We start from the raw sequence: 16,618 nt of genomic DNA, 5'->3' as shown, positions 1-16,618 counted from the left end.
CTTGAATCCGACTTGTCTCTAGAAGGGCCACAGTTTTTTTGCCCTATCCACTGTACCCTGCTTTCTTCAGTGCCATGTTCAGGTGAAAGTTCTGAGCTTTTGTTTTGCCTGATTCAGCTCTGAGGTCTGGATCTGTTCTTATTAATGCTATTTCAAGGACATAAAAATAAAACAAGTATCAGTGAGAGAAGAAGGCGGCCTGAATTCTCTGAGCAGAAACACAGTAGCCATTGGGAAGGTTTTCTACAAGAGCATCCTGGCAAAAATGTTTAACCAGAGCTGGTGTGAGGTAGACTTGCCTTTGTTCCCATCCCTTTAGTCTGCACCACAGGCTCAGAGCTCAGCCTCTAACTCTTTTTTTCCTTTCCTGCCAGACCCTGGATGGGCGCATCATAATACGTAGCCATGCCCGGGTGTCGTCCTTGACTCTCAAAGAAATTCAGTACACAGATGCCGGAGAATACATATGCACAGCCAGCAACACCATCGGGCAGGACTCCCAAGCCATGTACCTTGAAGTGCAGTGTAAGAAGTGGAGGACGGGGTGGGAAGGCTGTTCATGTGTTTAGAGGGGAGACTGTTTTGATTTCCTTTTTCAGTGATGAGACCGAGGCACCTACAGCTAGGGAAATGTGTGGTGTTTAGGTAGAGGACATGGCAAGCAACTCGATCTGAAATAATTTTGTTGGAGGCATGTTGCTGTGTGCGTACGTGCAAATGTTTGCTCTCGCTGTCTCCTGCTGGGATACTGTTTGCACCTTGGGAAGACTATGGGCCATGAATCTGCCACAGTCCCATTTGTTGGGTGCATCCGAGTAGAACATCCTGCTATGCATTTCCCTGGATGCATAGCATGCTGTCTGCTCCTCCTCCCACACTGTGTTTAAGAGAAGCCTTTGGGACTGAGTAGGTTTCCTCCTTACATCCTTCAGCAAAAGACACCCTTCATCCCCCCAGATGAGAAGACAGCTCCTGTTTCCTATATTAGATTCCCTTCCCTGTGTTAAACTGGATCTCAGCCAAGGGATCCTTAAAGTGAGGCTGGTTTGGCTACTGTAGATTTTCTGGTTCAAATTGCCTTCACATATGTGTCTGTCTTTCAGATGCCCCCAAGCTTCAGGGCCCTGTTGCTGTCTATACCTGGGAAGGGAATCAAGTGAACATCACCTGTGAGGTATTTGCTTACCCCAGTGCTGTCATCTCCTGGTTCCGGGATGGACAGCTGCTTCCCAGCTCAAACTACAGCAACATCAAGATCTACAACACTCCATCAGCAAGCTACCTGGAGGTGAGGAAAAGCAAGGAGAGGAGAAGGCGTATGCAGCCAGGAAGGCTCAGTGCTATCAAATAATTTATGTTCCTGATGTTGAAGGAGTTAAGTCTTTTGTCATGGCACCCTGTTGGTAGACAAGAAGTTGTGTGGTGTTTCTGGCACATAAATGCGAAGAAAATCAGGTAATAGAAGATACCACCTCCTCCTTGCCTTGGACTTTCTGCCCACTGCAGTTCTCCCCTCTGTGGATAGCCCTCAGAGTGTAGCACATGTACTTTATTGCAGCTTCTCTCTTCAGCAAAATGCAGAGTGTATTCACAGAGTGAAAAGGGTTTGCTGATCCGAGCATGAATCTTCATTCTTTCCACAGGTGACACCAGACTCTGAAAATGACTTTGGGAACTATAACTGCACTGCTGTGAACCGCATTGGCCAGGAGTCCTCAGAGTTCATTCTCGTACAGGCAGGTGAGCATCCCAGGCAGGGAGATAAGGAAATGTGTGTGCCGCCCTTGAGCTGAGGTGACAGAGTCACTGTTCTTTCTAGTTTGTGTTGGTGGGGTAGCAGGAGAACCAGCTTCTACTTTCAGAGAGGCTGTTCATACATTTTTGCGTTGGGATGGGTTGTAAACAACAAAATCCTCAGCATCTCTGTTTCCATGTTTCTGAAGGGTCTCATTCTTCTCTGCGCTTCCAGTACTCTTTGACAGAGCTGGGATCTTTGATTTCTGACAGCCATTGCATATGTGCATATGCATGCATGTGCGCTTCTCAAAATCAGAAGAATATTCCTAATAGTACAGGTAGTGCAAGACAGAAACCTCAGAGTACTGTGTACCAACCAAAGAGGCCCAGTGTCTGACTGCATGACAGACTGGAAGGGCCTCTGGTGTCCTCTCATGGCTGCCAGAGAGGCAGATTTAGGAATGGTCAAGCTATGCATTGGAGTGCCCTGTGGAAGAGACTGTGGGGACAGAATAGCGTCCAGGAAGCTCTTTCTACTCTGCTCTAGTTGTTCTCTTTTGAAGAAGGTACTGTAAGTCTCTAGCCTCTTAGAGGAGAGACAATATGAAGGTCTCTGCACTGTCTAATCGGTGTTCTTAAAAGCTCTCTTAAGAGCCTTCCCCTCCTGAGGCCTACCCTTCTCTCCTTTGTGAAGCCATGACAAGGGTGTGTTTGATATTCCAAGTTTTCCGTTTTCGTTGCCAGTGGAACTGGGGATCCTTGTTTCCTGCTGTCTTTTGTATCACTGGTTGTTCTCCCTTCCTCCCCCAGATACTCCGTCCTCTCCTTCCATTGACAGAGTGGAGCCCTATTCCAGTACTGCCCAGGTGGAGTTTGATGAGCCTGAAGCTACTGGTGGGGTGCCCATCCTGAAGTACAAAGCAGAGTGGCGAGCACTGGGAGAGGGAGAATGGCATTCAAGGTTGTATGATGCAAAAGAAGGTAGGACGATAAAACAAGATGTCACCTCTCCCACATATGTCTCAAAAGACTTTCTTTCCTGTATGGGAAAGCCAGAGTGGAGGGTTCCATAGCTTTGCAGTTTCAGCTTGTATATTAAGGCCTCACACAAGTTCTTAAACATTCGCTTTGCAGTGACACCTTGAATTTCTGGTCAGAAACGAGGGCCCTGCTGTGCTGATAGCTCTACGTGTGTGACAGGGCACCAGTCTTCTCCACCTATAGAGTGTGTGTTTTAGCACTATGTTCATCTTCGTATCCCTTCTTTGTTTGCACCATCCTGTCTGAATAAGGTGAAGAACCCAGTGCCTGATGTCAAAAGAGGTTTCGTTTGCTGACTGGGGAGTGACTGTGTGCTTCCTTCAGAAGACTTTTCAAGCCTTGTCTGTCAGCCCCTTTAGTTAACCTTCAGTTCCCCTTGGAACGTAAACCCTTCTATTCCAGAAGCAAGTCTAACTCCCATTACGCATTGTCTCATTATCTGTAGGAATACTGTATTTGGTTTGCGTGGCAAGGTTTTGGTAGTGAGGAGGGTGTACAGGGGTGGCTTCTGTGAGAAACAGCTTTAGAAGCTTCCCCTATGTCCAATAAAGCCAACGTCAGCCAGCTCCAAGAGGGACCCACCGCCTGGCCAAGGCCGAGCCCATCAGCGATGGTGGCAGTGCCTCTGGGATGGCATAGTTAAGGGGGAAAAAACCAAAAACCTGCACGACAGCAACCATGAGAGAGGAGTGAGAGAAACAACTATGTAGAAACCAAGATCAGTGAAGAAGCAGAGGGAAGAGGTGCTCCAGGTGCCAGAGCAGAGATTCCCCTATAGACCGCGGTGAGGCAGGCTGCTGTCCCCCTGCAGCCCGTGGAGGATCCCACACCAGAGCAGGTGGATGCTTGAAGGAGGTTGTGACCCTGTGGAGAGCCCACACTGGAGCAGACTCCTGGCAGGACCTGTGTCTCCATGGAGAGAGGAGCTCACACTCGAGCAGGTTTGCTGGCAGGACTTGAGACCCTGTGGGGGACCCATGCTGGAGCAGTTTGTGGAGAAGTGCAGCCTGCGGGAAGGACTCATGTTGGAGATGTTCATGGAGAACTGTCTCCAGTGGGAGGGACCCCACACCGGAGCAGAAGAGGAGTGTGAGTCTTCCCCCTGAGGAGAAGGAGTGGCAGAAACAGCATGTGATGAACTGACCACTACCCCCATTGCCCATCCCCCTGCACCACTCGGGGGGAGGAGGTAGAGAATTCAGGAGTCAAGTTAAGCCTGGGAAGAAGGGAGGGGTGGGGGGAAGGTGTTTTTAAGATTTGGGTTTTATTTCTCATTACCCTGCTCTAACTGGATTGGCAATAAATTAGTTTTCCCCAAGTGGAATCTGTTGTGCCCTTGACTGTAATTGCTGAGTGATCTCCCTGCCCTTATCTTGACCCACGAGCCTTTCGTTCTGTTTTCTCTCCCCTGTCCAGCTGAGGAGGGGGAGTGATAGAATGGCTTTGAGCACCTGGTGTCCAGTCAGGGTCAACCCACCACAAATAAACACTGCTTAAATTGTATCCTTAAGTCCAGTAAACTAAAGGAATTTTAATTTGGGAGTGCTATGAAGAGGAGAGTTCGATTTCAGAGCTGAATCTTCTGCCACCAGTTCTGGCTGGAACTGAAATTCTTCTTTTAGGTCCCCACTGGAGTAATGTGATCAAAGATAGGGTCAGGTTTATTTTTCTAATTTCTCCCTTTGTGTCTGTGCAGGAAAAAGAAGAGCTTATTTCTTTCTTCATATCATGATGACCCCACAGCAGGTTCTTTCCATCTCATACGTTGTCTCTGACCTCCTTACGGATTGTTAAAGGAGAGAGATGGGTTTCTCTCCTGCTAAGGGCTTTGCTTTCAGTTGGATCATGCTGCCCAACAGATGAGCCGTTCTAGGTGTTATGTCTACTACCCCCACATGACAGTGGTCTTGAAGAGCATTCTCAAGTCGCTCCTTGGCACGGGCCAAGGGCTGATGCCCTCTGGTGTCTACCAGGACTCCGCTATATCCCCTCCAGAGGGACTGTGGCAATTCACCTCTTTAATCAGCTGATTGACATGGAGGTGATAGCTCTGACCTTTCTCTTTGCACTGTTTATGTGAGGCTGGGCCCAGAAGAGGGCTCTGTTATATGGGGTGAGCGTGGCAAAAGTATACGATACAAACATGGCATTTATTGTTGACTTAAAGCCTGAGCTTTTCTTTGCTCTTCCTCCCTTGTTTCTGCAACAGCAAATGTGGAGGGCATGATCACTATCACTGGCCTGAAACCTGAAACAACCTACTCTGTGAGACTGTCTGCGGTCAATGGCAAGGGCGTGGGTGAGATAAGCCTACCATCCGACTTCAAGACACAACCAGTTCGTAAGTAAAACTGGGACTTCCCTCTGGTTCTCTTTCCTTACATCTTTCCAGGGAATCTCTGCCATGCATGGATGACACCATCTTCTTTTGCAGATCTTCCTGCACCCTTTGTTTTGTTGTGCTTTTTGATTGTGGTGAATTTCATTACTAATTAAAAACCTTCTTTGAAGGTAGGAGATAGAGGAGCTATTTTATTTGTACCAGTTTGTGCCCTAGGTTACTAGTGTAAAATTTGTATTGTCAAAGAGAAGGGACTATGCCATGGAGAGTTTTAATAAGAAAAAGCAGCGAGTTGAGAAGGGCATTGGTTATAGAGAATGTAACGTCATGGTTGCAAGGCAAGTTTTTTTGCAAATTGGGAATTAAGAGTTTCAGCATAGGACTGGCCATGAACTGTGGAAGGAGGGGGAGGGGGAGAGGGAGATTCCTCTTTTCTGCGTATCACTGCTTAAGATACCCATGCAGCACACAAGGCAATTTCCACAACCTCTTGTTTGCTTTACTTTGGGTAATCTTCCGCTCCAATGGCAGGATGCTCTGCTGTGGCCTAACACTTTCCCTCCTGTTTCAACCAGGAACAAAAGAGATGAGAATCAAAGACGGGAGAGTTATTCAAGACAGGAAGTGAGAGAGAAAGAAAAACAAAGCCTAGAGTAGGTAGGGAAGATGTGACAAAAGCAGGCAGGGGAGAGGTGGCCTCTTATCCTTGTACACAGCATCATCCAAGTATTAGGATCTGTATTCAACCACCCACAACCCCGGGGGTTCTTCTTCCCCATTCCCCTTGCATTTAGACCTACAGCCTATTCTTTTTCCCACCATCGCACCCGTACTTGTGTACCTATTTCATAGATCTTCTGAAAGCACTACGCAGGATCTTCTCCTGAGTTCAGAGCCAGCCATATTCCTAGCCCATATATGTGCATGCTTTGAGGCCCCGTGAGCTGTGCATGATCTTGATTATTGTCTGCCAACTTCTGCCTGTTGCTGAGAAGTTCGGGACAGTCCACACGCTTTGTTGCTTGGAAATCCCAGGCCCTGTGCAGTAAGGTAGCCCTCACAACTGAGGTCCAGTCTGTTGTGATAACTCCTGTAACCTACCCCACTCCCTAGGGTTGGATTTGAGACAGCTGATGGTATTTTGATTTTCCAGCTCCATGTTCTCTATCTCCTCACATCTTCTACATTTTATTTTTTTTGTCTATATCTGTCTTTTATTTTTGTCTGTTCCATCCATGGAAAAACTGCAGGCATCCCTCACTCACGTAAGTGCCTCTCTGCATTGCTTTCACTCTTTTTATATTCCTAGGGTGTTCCTCTAACATACATAACATTAGCCTTTAATCTAGTACCTTTTTCCTCTCAGGGTCTTTAGAAATGAAGCAACTGATACTGTCCATTTCCTAATAAGACTGACACTAGAATAGCCACCCTACTATGGGTAATATTGCTCTTTAGAACAGATTTAGGGGTTAACATCTTTGTCTTTATTGTAAAGCATGCAATTCAAATATTTAACTTAGTGATTGTCTAATAATTATAGTTAGCTTGTTGATTACAGAGTGGAGTAATGGAAGGCTTAATGTTTATGAATGGATTAAGAAATTTCAAATTTTCATGAAATATAGATGATTCAGAAAAAAACAAAACAAAACAGTAGAAAGTTTTAGCTAAATTGCAGATCTGGTTTAGATCAATTAAGAGCCAACCAAAAACTTCAGAATTTTGAGTATCTTCACAATTTTGAAAGCAAAAACTTTGAGAAAAAAAAAATCAGTTTTTTGACTCTTCTCACTAACGCTTTTTACAGTTCGTAGTCCTTGGAAAGTCTTCCAGCACTTGTGTAGATTGTATACTGAAATAAATAAATAAACCTCATACTAAATAAAAAAATGCATGTTTCCCCCTCCCAATGCAAAATGAATTAGAAAGATTTGATGGATATGTTTAATTGTCAGTTGGGTTCACTGAAACATTGTATTCGCCATAGCTTTGTGCCTTTCAAATCCGAGTTAAACAATGGCAGCTAAAAAAGAAAACTCTTTATTTAAGTGAGCATTATTCTGTTTATTAAAATATATGTCCTTGTGGTGAACTATTGTTATTCCCAAGATTGCATGGGCAAGCTTTATGAAGCTGCTGTTGCGATCTTTTGAGATTTCTGAAGTTGAAATAAAAAAGGAAAGAATTTTTTTTTTTACCCTAATTACAGGATTTGAATCATGCTTGTGCAATGTTTCCTTAAAGATTGTACTATACAAAAGCTTGGACTTAGTGGAGCACTAGCAAGAGTAGTGAAGGAGGAGGAATGAATGAACAGATGGATAGACAGAATTCAAATTGCAGCAGTTACAAAGAGTCAACTGGGAGACATGTTTCCAGAACTTATGTGCAGTCCGTTGCCTAAAATTGTTTGGAGCCTGTTCATTTCAGTAGAAGTAATATATCCCTTACATGAAGTTAATTGTGGTTAGTATTTTAAGGATCAGGCAAATGATTTGGTACGCCCTTCTGAATTGGACATGGTCAACGATACACAAGGGAGATAAGGGCTTAGATATTCAGTCTCTATGCAGATCAGTACCACAGGAAAAGGGAAAAGATCCAATTAAGAAGAGAGGAAAAAGAACATTAAAAGCTTTGTTTCAGCCACATCGACAGATCTGTCTGCTAAGCCTCGTGTTCATCACTTGGGGACAGGTACGTGGCTTTGAAGAACATTAAATCACGCTTGTAGAGGAGTTTTTTGCCTTTTTTATTGTGACAATTGGCTATCAATCAGTCTGTAGTCCCTAACTCTTCTCCCTTGTAGGTTAAGTTCCATTTCTTTTTTTCCTTCTTCGTGGGCTATGATGTGGGGTTTTTTCGTTTACAAATTAAATTCTGCTGATGCTCTTTCCAAGTGCATTTATGCCTTGCAGCTGTGATCCTTCTGAGCATTTGGTTCTCTGATTCTTTTTCTGCTGTCTGGGGTTCTCAAAGCCTATCTCAGATCATGAACTGGGTTGCAGCAATAATGAAGAGATTGTTGGCACAGCAGAAACGCCTTTTTTTCATCTGTGCTTGAATTCCAGTCACACAGTATTACCTGTTTGTAGGAAAAGTCAAAATTAGGAAGAAGTTGGGTGTCCCCTAGTCTGGTGTGATCTGAAGATCACAGAAATGTTTCACAAATTTTACAGGAAAGAATATAAAAACTGTGTTTTGACACAAGCCAAGGCTGTATTTCCAGACTAGCCAAAGGCAACTAGTTTTCCTTGCACTATAGTTTAAAGTTGCTACTTGAATGTAAAAACTGGCACCATTTTTTAATGCCTGCTGGGATATGTCCGTAGTTATTTTGATTTTTTTCATTTTCCTCAATAAGCAAAAAGTACTTTTTTTCCATCTTAGAGGCACATGAAGGCCCAAGTAATTAGTGTTAATGAGGTACCATACTAGCACAGATGAGAATTGCGGGGCCAGGAGAATATCTGCCTAACTTGACCTGGGTTTGCATTTTCATCCCAACATTTCACTGGTTTTCTGCATTTCCTTTTCCGTATAAATCTGAAGGCAAACAAAGGCTGCACACGGACCTTGTGAACGGTTTCTTTTTGAGCTCCACCTGTTTCTTGGTGTTGTGCAGGTGGAACTCAAATGTGTGTTAAACCAAGAGTGTGTGTGTGTGGTGGTGGGGGTTGATATCAATATACCTTAATGTAAAAAAAAAAATAATAATCCCACCCAAATTCCAACAGATCCTAAGATGGCAGTAGGATAGTTAGCAATGGCCTTTACCAAAACACCTTAAAAGGCATTGGTTTGAACTCCTAGGAACATTGGTCAACAGTGGTGTGTGTTCACTGAGCCTGTGTTATAACAAGGTTGATTTAAAGCAAGAACTCGCAGGGGATCCAAAATGCAGGTCTGGCAAAGTGCTCTTACTTTGCTTGTGCTCTGTGTCCAGAGAGGCTTGATCTGACAAAATCTTACCAACTTGTTTTTTAATTTTCCATCTCCTGGCAGTATTTAACAGCAATCAACTCCCCTCTTCACCCTCCTTTCTCTTTCTTTAGCAAGTACTGCTGCACCCATCTCCCGTTTAGCAGAGAGTGAGTATGGTAGAAGAGGCTGTTGTCTTTGTTCCGCTTTGCTCTGCATGTATCTCCTCACTGAGTGTGGTGCAGTCTGCCTAACATCCTTGGGTGTTTTCCTTCTTTTCCTTCCTCCTTTGTCTTCTGTACTTAGGCAAAAGCAAGCCATGGGGTACTGCTCTAGAGGGCCTTCCAGAAATTCCACTACTTAATGGGCTAGCAGTATGTGAACCTAGGTGTCTATTTGGGCCAAAAGTAGGCAAAAATGCTGTAGTTGTCTCTGAAACTGGATTCAGAGCTTCAAAACTCTTCGGGATGAAAAAGCATCAGTAGGGATCCTTGGAGCCATAGCTTGCTGCAGGAGCTATGCAGTGTAGGCTGGCTTCCCTGTCACCTGGAGGAGCCTGCATCTGGCAGCCCAACTCTCCCTGTGGAGAGGAGCTGGAAAACAGCAGTAGCAGAACACAGTTCTTGCAGCCTCTTCAGGTAATACACATCTGCCATAAGGATTCAATATAATTCTCACTCTCTCCTCATTAGACCTCCTCTCTTTCCTTTCTTTCCCTGCTTCTTATAACTTATTTACATGGTATGCTTCACCTTTACGTGTCCTATCTATCCTTCATGTTTCCATAGCAACTCAGCCTCTTGCTGAATCCGAAAGCTCAGACACACCAAGTGAGTAGATGGGAACTGCTCCCCTTTGGTCCAGAGTGCTATTTGCTATGCTGTAGCCCTTCCATCGAGGGAATTAAAGCACTATACCGCATTACTTTGATGTCTGTTAACCAACAATCTGGCATTGATGTGTTGTGTGAGCATGTTAGCTGTTCAGAACCCAGCATGGTACCACTCTTCCTCCTCCTCCTGTTGTCCTACCAAGTATGCAGTAAAAATGGAAATACACAGTTTAGAAGAAACATGGAGTGGGGGAGAAAGAGGGAGGAAAAATGTAAATTATCATTTTCAAAAGGAACATTTTCCTTTCACGTTTTCCATTAGTGATTGTAGTGTTAAAGCTGCCTTTGCAAAAGGGACGTGGACTAAATAATCTTCTTGCTACCCTGCCTTGCTCCATTTCCTGTGAATTTAGGGAGATACAGTTGATATTACAGCTATGGATGCGAATGAGGAGGTAGAATATCCTACAGCGGGAAGGACTGTGGGGAGAGGGACAATTGTCCCATCTTGCCACTGATGCCCTGCCTACATTACAAGAGGTCTAAAATTTCACAGGAAGTCTGTATCTGAAAAGGGACCTGGATTCAGATGCCCTCGGCTCTTGCTCAGTACCTTGTTAGATAGCCATTCCTAGTGAGACTGAGTCAGATAAGCAGATGCTTCTGCAGTGGACCTGAATAGTCTAAGGAAAAATAGCTAAAACTCGCATTAGTTGATTTGTACATAAAAGAACCATTTTGAAATGTCCATTTTAGACTAGCTGTTAAGAGTTCAGCGGCACACCTTCCTGATACCAGCGGATGTATCAGGTGTGATTTTAGTCTTTACATGTAGGAGGAGATTTATAGCCAATCACATGCCAATATGAGAGCCAAGTAAATATTTACAACACAGTCCTGGACAACAAAGAAAAATAGTTGAGGAAGACATAGGTTTATATGGTGCATATGTGTGTTTTGAACAACTAATCATTTCTACAAAGCCAAATGGTTTTGTTTTGTTTTTTTTTTATTTGCAATAACAAAATGTACGTGTTTCTGTGAATATGGTCTTTAAGATAAATACCTGTGTGTTTACCTGTAGCGGGTTAGAAATGGTTCATCGCTTCTAAATGGAAAATACTAAAAGCATGAAGTATGTGATAATTTGGGGGGTTGGGATGGAGGGAGAGGTTAGTACAGCTAGTCTAAAACTATCAAAAAATTGTAAAAATTAAAATTATAACTGCATTTATGACTGACACATTCCATGGTCTTACACATCGCATGAAATGTCCTTTTATCTGTCAGTGACCACAATAAATGCTTTCCTTCTTGCAGTATTTTTCCTGTATACAACATGCCAAACCATAATTACTGATGCATCTGAAGTGGTAGTGGTTCTGTATTGCTGAAGAGAACATTTAATTTGGATCGGAGTTGGAGGATGGGGTAGACAAGGCAAAGGGCAGGGGAAAGGTGGCAACCAGCAGGTCTACTAATAATCTTTTTTTTATTATTGTTTCTTAGGAGGCAGAGAATCCGTTGTGGCTGCTCATATGTGAGGCTAGGAGATAGCTGAACTTGTGAGGGAAAATGTTATGTAATGTTTTGCAGAACATTTTTTTTCCTTAAAAAGAATGGGTCTTTTTATCCAGAAAAGATACTAAGAGCTAGTTCATCATAAACATTTTCCACGCTTTTTTTTTTTGTTGTTGTTGGGTATGTGTCTGTGTTGGGTTTTTTAAGGGTAAAAGTTTTCTGTTTTCACCTACGTTGAGGTTCAGGCTCTTACACAGAATAGAAGCAGATCTGACCTCTTATGCCTCATTGTCATTTGTTTCCATACTCAATTTATGCAAACGGTAGACACATTTGTTTTGTATGCTAAGTTGTTCTGCAGCATATTAATATTCTATATTCAACAGCGAAAAAGGGCATTGGCACAAGGCAGATGCTCTTATAACTTTGCATTATTTAATTGTTGATGCTGCTGCTGAATGATCTTGTGTCTTACCCTAACCTAGCCTCAGTGGTTTCCTGAACGAAATAAGAGCAATTAGAAATTGACAGCTGCTGTGTCATTTCATGAAGACAGGAAAATGAACAGTGGATCCAATTGAAATCTAACGAAGCTAAAGAGCTTCTTAACTGCAGTTAGTGAGTTTTTGATGTTATGTGATCAGTAACATATGGGAGATGTCTATAGTCATGTACGAGGTTTAGGAACATATATCTCCTTTGGCTTAATCCTCTTGGATTGCTCGGATCAATAGTTCTGTGTCAGTGGCAGTGAAATTTATCTTGCAGCTCTCTGCACTGTGGAATCTGTTTTGCCTCGCAACGTCTGAGGTCGCTTGAAAAAGCGGTGGGGTTCTTTTTCAGTTGAGGTACTAATTTGGGTCTGTCTTCTACCTAGTCTCCTGTTTTTTCCAGAATCTATAGGAACTTTTGTCATATTTACTAGATACCGGCCAACAGATTCAAAAGTTGCAGGATGCAGGAGGTGGAGGACACTGAGCAAGACATGCAGGTGGAAAGCCAAGTGTTTCTTTTCTATTTTGTCTTGCACAGTGCCTCCAGTCAATTCAAAATAGGTTGCAGTCTTGGGAGAAAAGGTCACGTGGGCATCCCAAGGAGCTGGTGATGCTTTTTGCTTTGGAATTCTTTCCCCATGAAATGGGCCTGGCCACCAAGTATTTGATGTAAAAAGACACGCATGTGTGTCAGAAGCCTGTTTACATGAAGTGTGAAAGGTTGATAGCAGCTATTCATCAGTTCATTTGTCTTTCACACTCCTTTTTCTTTCGCTTATTTTAGATTTACCAGGAAGTAAGTACAGATGTGTGTGTTCTCTGACACTGCCTGTGTCCAACCAGAATCCAACAGCTACTATTGCAGTGCCACAAGGCAAACAACGCTGAGGGTCCCTGTCTCCAAAGGAATTTGATATTCAGAGACAACTGATTCAAAGATGTAGTTAGCTATGGAGTTAGGGAAAAGCGTTTTCCCAGAACAGACAAAACTACATCTCTCCTTTTCATTCTTTTTAAAAACATGAGCTTCAAGTAAGCTGGTGAATGGTCCATATCTCTTAACAAGCCCTGATATTAACAGTAGCTATAAAAGACATTTTTATCAGGTTTCTTGATCCAATAGTTCTGACGGAGACAGAGCTGACTACGAAAGCCCTTGTGTTTTCAGATTCACACAAGTACTGCTTGTGAATAGAAGCCTGTGTGTACCAAGAGCTCATTCCTCTTGCAAGCTCCAAGACAAATCAGTGTTTGAACTACCTGACTTCTACCCATGACAACAGAATTAATTTCAAGGTTTTAAGCTAAAGACAGTATTTCCAAATGTCTTCTGTGTCTTAGAAGCCTCATCCAAAGTAGCTTTTGGTTGTATTTATACTACTCATTTTGCCCTTGATCTTTAACTAAAGCTTCCTCTCGTGAGGAGGTGATCTCAAAGGGAACCTCTCTTGCCTGTTTTTAAATCTCATGTTTTGTTAAGCTTACTCGGGATTTGGAAATAAGTTTCTTCATGAGCAGAAGACACTGAATACCTTTCCAGGCTATCTCACAGTAACTCTTAAACTTCCCTCCTTCATGATACACTTGCCTAGAGTTCTGTGAGTCTATGTTTATAACCAGAGAAAATAGATTGAAAGCTTAGATATAACAAATCCATTTTACATTTTGTACCATCAGTTCTTCCCCCAGTAACGGTATGCCCTTAGTCTTGTCAGATACAAGCACCCAAAAGATTAGGGGTTTAATTCTCTTTGCACCAAATGAACAGGGAAGTACCAGAGCACTGTGAAGTAGGCTCATTAAGATGAGACAAAGGAACCATCATGAAAAATGCAAGTTATAGACAGTAATTGAGGAAGGGAAACAGAGCATGGAGTTAGTGGTGTCCTCCAGCCTGACAACTGATTTATTTTTTTTTTTTTTTTTCATTCCGCTGTCATACAGTCTGCACACTTTTTCATCTCTTTCAGCAGTAGCTGCCTTCTTCGTGCCATCAGTTGTAATTGATTTTCAGTGCAGAGCACTTCATTCCTTTCCTCGTTGACAGAAAAGTCCCTTTACACACATGAAATCATCAGTGCAATTCATTGTACTCATGCCATTCCTCGAATCTTCAGGCTGAATGTGTTGGATGGAGCTTGTGCACTCTGAGTGATAACTGTCAGTCTGACCAAAATCTGGTTGCAGCTCTTTGATCGAAAGCTCTGTCCTTGGAAATGTATACACATAGCAAGTTTTTCTCTTTTTAGGTTATTATTGTTGTTGATATTTAGGAAGACATTTGTTTCTGCAGGGGGGAGAATACATCAGTATGAAATGCCAAGGTTTATCTTCACTGAGCTGCGTGGGCTGTGATTTTGACCATTTCACCTCTGCTGCCTGGACTGTTTCTGAATAACAATGTATTCCCTTTTTCTTTCCAACAGTCCTGTGGATTCCTTCAGCTGTCCAAGTTCTGGTGCACACTTTACAGTATTTTTTGTTTCTTCTTTGACTTGGTATTAATACGCAGTGATGCAGCTGTGCCTAACATTCTCAAGGTCATAACTCAGTGCTTTCTGTGGTTTAATATTCTTATATTTCCAGGTGATTTTACTGTCTCCCCAGTGTTTCTGATATATACTGGCTAATTTAATTTTGTTTCTATTTTATTTAGTCTGTAATTCTGTTGTTGATTTTTCCCTTGCCCATTGTTTACATCAGTTTTTTAATTTTTTTGTATTTTCCATGTGACCTCCTCCACTTTCCTTTCAACCAATCATGTGCGTGCGTATCATGTGACTTTGTCATGTGGCTTGCATGGTGCTGCTGATGTCGTCCACGCTGGTGAACAGAAGGTAAAATACTTTGTTCTGATTGGTTGCCTAGATCTGGGGTGAGGATTCCCCTCTGGTCAGTGACCAGGGCTCTCCAAATTCCATCACTCCAAAATCCTTCTACAAGCCTTTTGGAGAAGTCGCTCGCCACTGTCTGCATGTGAAGAACTCAACTTCAGTCTTCCACGCTGAGCTTGAAAAAATTTGGAGGGGGGAAAAAGAGAAAACAAAACAAAAGCAAAAAACAACAAACAAGACAAAAATCACATGGCTCAGTCATTTGCTTCTTTCACTATCAGAATCCAACAATCAGTGTCCTAGTAAGCTTCTAAAACTCTCTCTGGCATTAACACCAATGGCAAGAATCCTTTTGCCTTTCAAGGTAGTAGTGTGCCAGCTACAGACTTCTAGTTGATGGGAGATTGTGTGTAAGATGCTCAGATAACGTGAACACTGTATCTCCTGTTGCTTTAGCAACATTTTGACCCTATACAGTATACATTTATATTGAGACATACATATATATACACACACACACACACACACACACACGCACATTCGCATACATAGTAGCCTATCAAAAGGAACTGAAATTCCCTATCTCTGAAATTTTGTTATTGGTAAGTGTGTCACATTATGATTTAAGAAAGAGAAATTTTCTTCTCTCCTGAGGAAAACTTAAACATACCTAGAGTGGGAACTATGTTTTTATAAAGCATTCTGCATAGGCCCACAGAGAGTGCATGATGGGAGCTAGACTTCACACAGTTTGCATCAGAAGTACTATTGCACCTTTTGTGCCAGAGCACCTCATGCCTCCCACCCGCTGTCTCGGCGCGTGGCAAGGGATTTAATCTGAACTCATTTACCAGCAACAGCTAAGAGTAGCTGGTGATCTCCGTGAAATCAAGAAGCAAATGATTGACCCTTCCAGCTTACAGAGATAAAATCGGTCTCCAAGTAAAGTGTGTGGTAGTGAAAACAATTTCTGCAACATTGTGGTTTTTACAACTTCACTTAATTCTCTGTGAGTAATCTAAAGTGGGGGAGGGAGGGAAACTCCTGCTTTTCTGCTTCCCCAACTAAACAAATAATTTTGAAAACCAGGAATCAATTCGCTTCTTTCACCCTATGAATTCTGAAATCATCTTACTGTCTTGGACCACCACAAGGAAAGGATTTGGCTGGGGTTTGCCAGGAAAACAAAACTAACACCAGTAACCTTCCCACATGACTGCATGCATGGAAGCAGCCCCTCTTCCCCTAGTCTCTTCTCTCTCTGGCTGAAGTCCAGGAGGATTGAAGACTTGGTTGTCTCGTTTTTGCATGTCCTTCTGGTTTTGTTCCTTATTTTTGATTGTTGCTGTTTGCTTCTCTTATGTGCATTCTGCAGAATCCCTACCTATTCTTTCTCACCCCTGTATATTTACCACTTGTGGAGACTTTCCATAGGTATGGCTGATGTTTGTTTCAAATTGTGACGCTGTAGGTCACAATCTAGTCCCATTTACACGATGGTCAAAGATTGCAGAAATCAGCTGCTTCCTTGTTCATGTGTTACATAAATTACCATAGACTGCAGTTGTATTCTCTAAGCACAGCAAGGATGCAGGATCTTTCTTAAGACGGTGCCAGCTGGGCAAGGATTTAAGCTTATAGTCTAAAGTGCTGCAGTTGTCTAGTAACCGATTTAAGCTGCTTTTCAAAGGTGGGCAGAAGGAACATATTTGATTGGAGCGGAGAAGAGGTATGATGAAAGGTCCCTGTCATCCGCACTGCTGTCACTTCCAGGGTCCAGCATGCATTCAGTGCCCTGTGACTAGGGAAAAGTTTATGCTGCTTTTTCACATTCTCTTCTCTTCCCACCTCAAGTTTTCACTACAGCTGCATCCAGTCCTGATGCTTGTGGTGC

General features: G+C 42.9%; 1 protein-coding gene across 1 annotated transcript in view; it reads left to right on the top strand.

Moving 5' to 3' along the window:
- The window catches only part of NCAM1 (neural cell adhesion molecule 1), a 186,692-nt gene that overhangs the window by 145,042 nt on the left and 25,032 nt on the right, over positions 1–16,618 (top strand). Inside the window, exons 11-19 of the mRNA XM_074162274.1 lie at positions 375–525; positions 1,104–1,288; positions 1,644–1,740; positions 2,548–2,718; positions 4,988–5,119; positions 6,370–6,384; positions 9,178–9,213; positions 9,832–9,873; positions 14,725–14,727. Of these exons, the coding sequence (XP_074018375.1) occupies positions 375–525; positions 1,104–1,288; positions 1,644–1,740; positions 2,548–2,718; positions 4,988–5,119; positions 6,370–6,384; positions 9,178–9,213; positions 9,832–9,873; positions 14,725–14,727 (832 nt within the window). The remainder of the gene's footprint in view (positions 1–374; positions 526–1,103; positions 1,289–1,643; positions 1,741–2,547; positions 2,719–4,987; positions 5,120–6,369; positions 6,385–9,177; positions 9,214–9,831; positions 9,874–14,724; positions 14,728–16,618) is intronic.

Source organism: Numenius arquata, chromosome 22 (assembly GCF_964106895.1).
Source record: "Numenius arquata chromosome 22, bNumArq3.hap1.1, whole genome shotgun sequence".
NCBI classification, from domain to species: Eukaryota; Metazoa; Chordata; class Aves; order Charadriiformes; family Scolopacidae; genus Numenius; species Numenius arquata.
This window is presented reverse-complemented; position numbering and strand designations above follow the sequence as displayed.